At 23.5% G+C, this 2,578-nt stretch overlaps 1 protein-coding gene across 3 annotated transcripts in view; it reads left to right on the plus strand.

Moving 5' to 3' along the window:
- The window catches only part of LOC108693914 (TGF-beta receptor type-1), a 33,484-nt gene that overhangs the window by 7,101 nt on the left and 23,805 nt on the right, over positions 1-2,578 (plus strand). For all 3 annotated transcript variants that reach the window (XM_018203112.1, XM_018203113.1, XM_018203114.1), the window contains exon 2: positions 1,409-1,523. In XM_018203112.1, coding sequence (XP_018058601.1) covers positions 1,409-1,523 — 115 coding nt within the window. The remainder of the gene's footprint in view (positions 1-1,408; positions 1,524-2,578) is intronic.

Below are 2,578 nucleotides of genomic sequence, written 5' to 3' on the forward strand. Positions count from 1 at the left end.
TTTTTGCATCTTATATATTGTAGTTTGTTATATTTCAAATTTTAAACAGGTATTTTTGTATATAAATTAAACATAATAAAATTTTTTAATTGATTATTGTAAAGTTTCAATGATTTCAGTATAAATTTGTGAATTTTTAGTATTCTTCTTTTTAAATATTTCTGATGATTTGAATACCATATAATAAACATTACTTGTAAGAATTTTTAAATTTATCTGAAAAGGTAACTTGAATTGATAAGTATTTAATGTATTTTAAAATTTGTGTTAATATTTGCAAAACTCACGATGTTATATTATCGTAAAATAAACTGCCTCTTTCAATTATGATAAGTACCATATAGCGTTTCATGAGAATATCTTCCTTTCCATATTTATTTCATTCCATTCTTTTGCGAAAGTTATTTCACTTCTAGAATTCGATATCGTCAAATAATCCATATACTTAATAAAAGTCTATGTCAGAAAAGTGGAAAATCCGTGTATATTTATGATCACATTAATATTTATTGATGTGATTATATCATTATAAACCAATAACAATATTAAAAAAAATTATGACATAGAATAATGACATGTATTTATAAAGGAAATTTAAAAAAATACAAAAAATAAAAGAAAATATTTTGATAATATCTATTTGGTAATATCTAATTTAAAATAAATAATAATAATAATAATAATAAATACAATAAATTTTGAAGTTATAATTTCATAAACTTTAAAAGAAAAGTAAAGTATGTAATTATTCATAATATTTAGTTTAATCAAATCCATGATTACGATAATTGTGGCCCCTCAAAATAAAAATGATTTTTGAAAGCATTTTTAGCGAAAAATATGAGAAAAATAGTAAAAAATTTTCTAACCAACAAATATCAAAATAATTAACAATTATAAATAAAAAAAGTCGTCGCTTCGCGTGAAAAGTCGTGCGCTTCCTAGCAAAGGAGAAAAGGAGATAAGGAGAAAGTCTTAATACTCCTATCAAGGTCAATGTCCTGAATAACTGCTAGAACATTTCAATCAACAATTATTGTTTATTGAAAAGTTATATCAAATTGATAATAAAATCGAATTATGATTAGCAAATTAAATATTATGGAACTTCTTAACTATTTTCTATTATTCTCGTGTTTCTTAAAAATGTTTTCAAAAATAACTTTTATTTTGAGGAGCCACAGTTATCGTAATCCCAAATTTGTCCATTGTTAATTTAATATTATTGGCATATCGCTAACATTTTATCTACTTAACTTTAAATAAAAGCTTGCAAATTATGAAAAAGCATGATGTCTAATCTAATAATAAAAACTTTGAAAAAAAAAATTTTTTATATAAGAAAATAGGATAATTAAAAATTTTTCCTAGATTTTATATAACTTAAATAAATTTGTTTTGATTTTAGGAAATCTGAAGTGCTATTGCGATATATGCCCGAAAACAAATTACACTTGCGAAACCGATGGTTATTGTTTTGCCAGTACGAGCCTGAAAAATAACGTCATTTCGTATGCTCGAAGGTAACGTATTTGCATGTTAATATTATTTATAATCATATTCGCGATTTACATTTGAAATCCTTTTTTATTGGCTCATCTCTTGATCACCGATAGATTGCTGTCAATCAAATAGCATTTGATGGACACCGGCAAATACTTCCAATCTACCATAAATTATATTTATTTTCCCCACTACTAAACTTTATTATTTAATTTGTTAATTTTCAGTATATTAATCAATTAAGGCTATTGAATATTAAAGAAATGATTTATTATAATATCAATTAGTAACAAAATCTGTATAATTCGTCCTAAAAAAGATTCAACACGTTCGTAATTGACGTAAATTGATGTATATAATGAATCGAATAGTCTAGACAGATGTTAGTAAGCGATCAATGACACTAATATTAGCGTAGATTTTTTTAAATTTTCCCAACAAAACAAATCCGGATTCTTCGCATTATCTATAATATTTATCGTAAACTGATTATAATACATTACTATACAATCAATGTTAACATAAAACTTGCAAAATCGTGTAATTAGATATGCAATTGTTTCAAAAGATTTTTCTTATTAAATTGTTCTTTTATTTTTCTTTATTTTATTTGTTTTATAATTATTAACTTATTAATGCATAAATTTATTTTAAATGTTTACATATTTTCTTTTGACATTTAATTATATTTCTTTTTAATTATGTTTTTATACATCCATAAGATTTTGTTCGCGTTAATAGATTTTTTACTTTCAAAATCTATTTCTATATTTTTTCGAGAATTTTATAAACGTATTTTTTTCTTTTAAAATTTATTACCAAATTTTAGATTTATAAATAATATATAATACGCGCGTGCGTATCACAAAAAAAATTACATACATCACTACATGATGTATTGATGTATGTAGTTTTTTTGTAACATACAATGATGTATTTTTAATTCTTATTTTTATAAATTTCTATTTTTTATTATTATATACATACACACACACACACACACACACACACACACACACACACACACACACACACACACACACACACACACGCACACACGCACACACGCACACAC

Source organism: Atta colombica, unplaced genomic scaffold (assembly GCF_001594045.1).
Source record: "Atta colombica isolate Treedump-2 unplaced genomic scaffold, Acol1.0 scaffold111, whole genome shotgun sequence".
NCBI classification, from domain to species: Eukaryota; Metazoa; Arthropoda; class Insecta; order Hymenoptera; family Formicidae; genus Atta; species Atta colombica.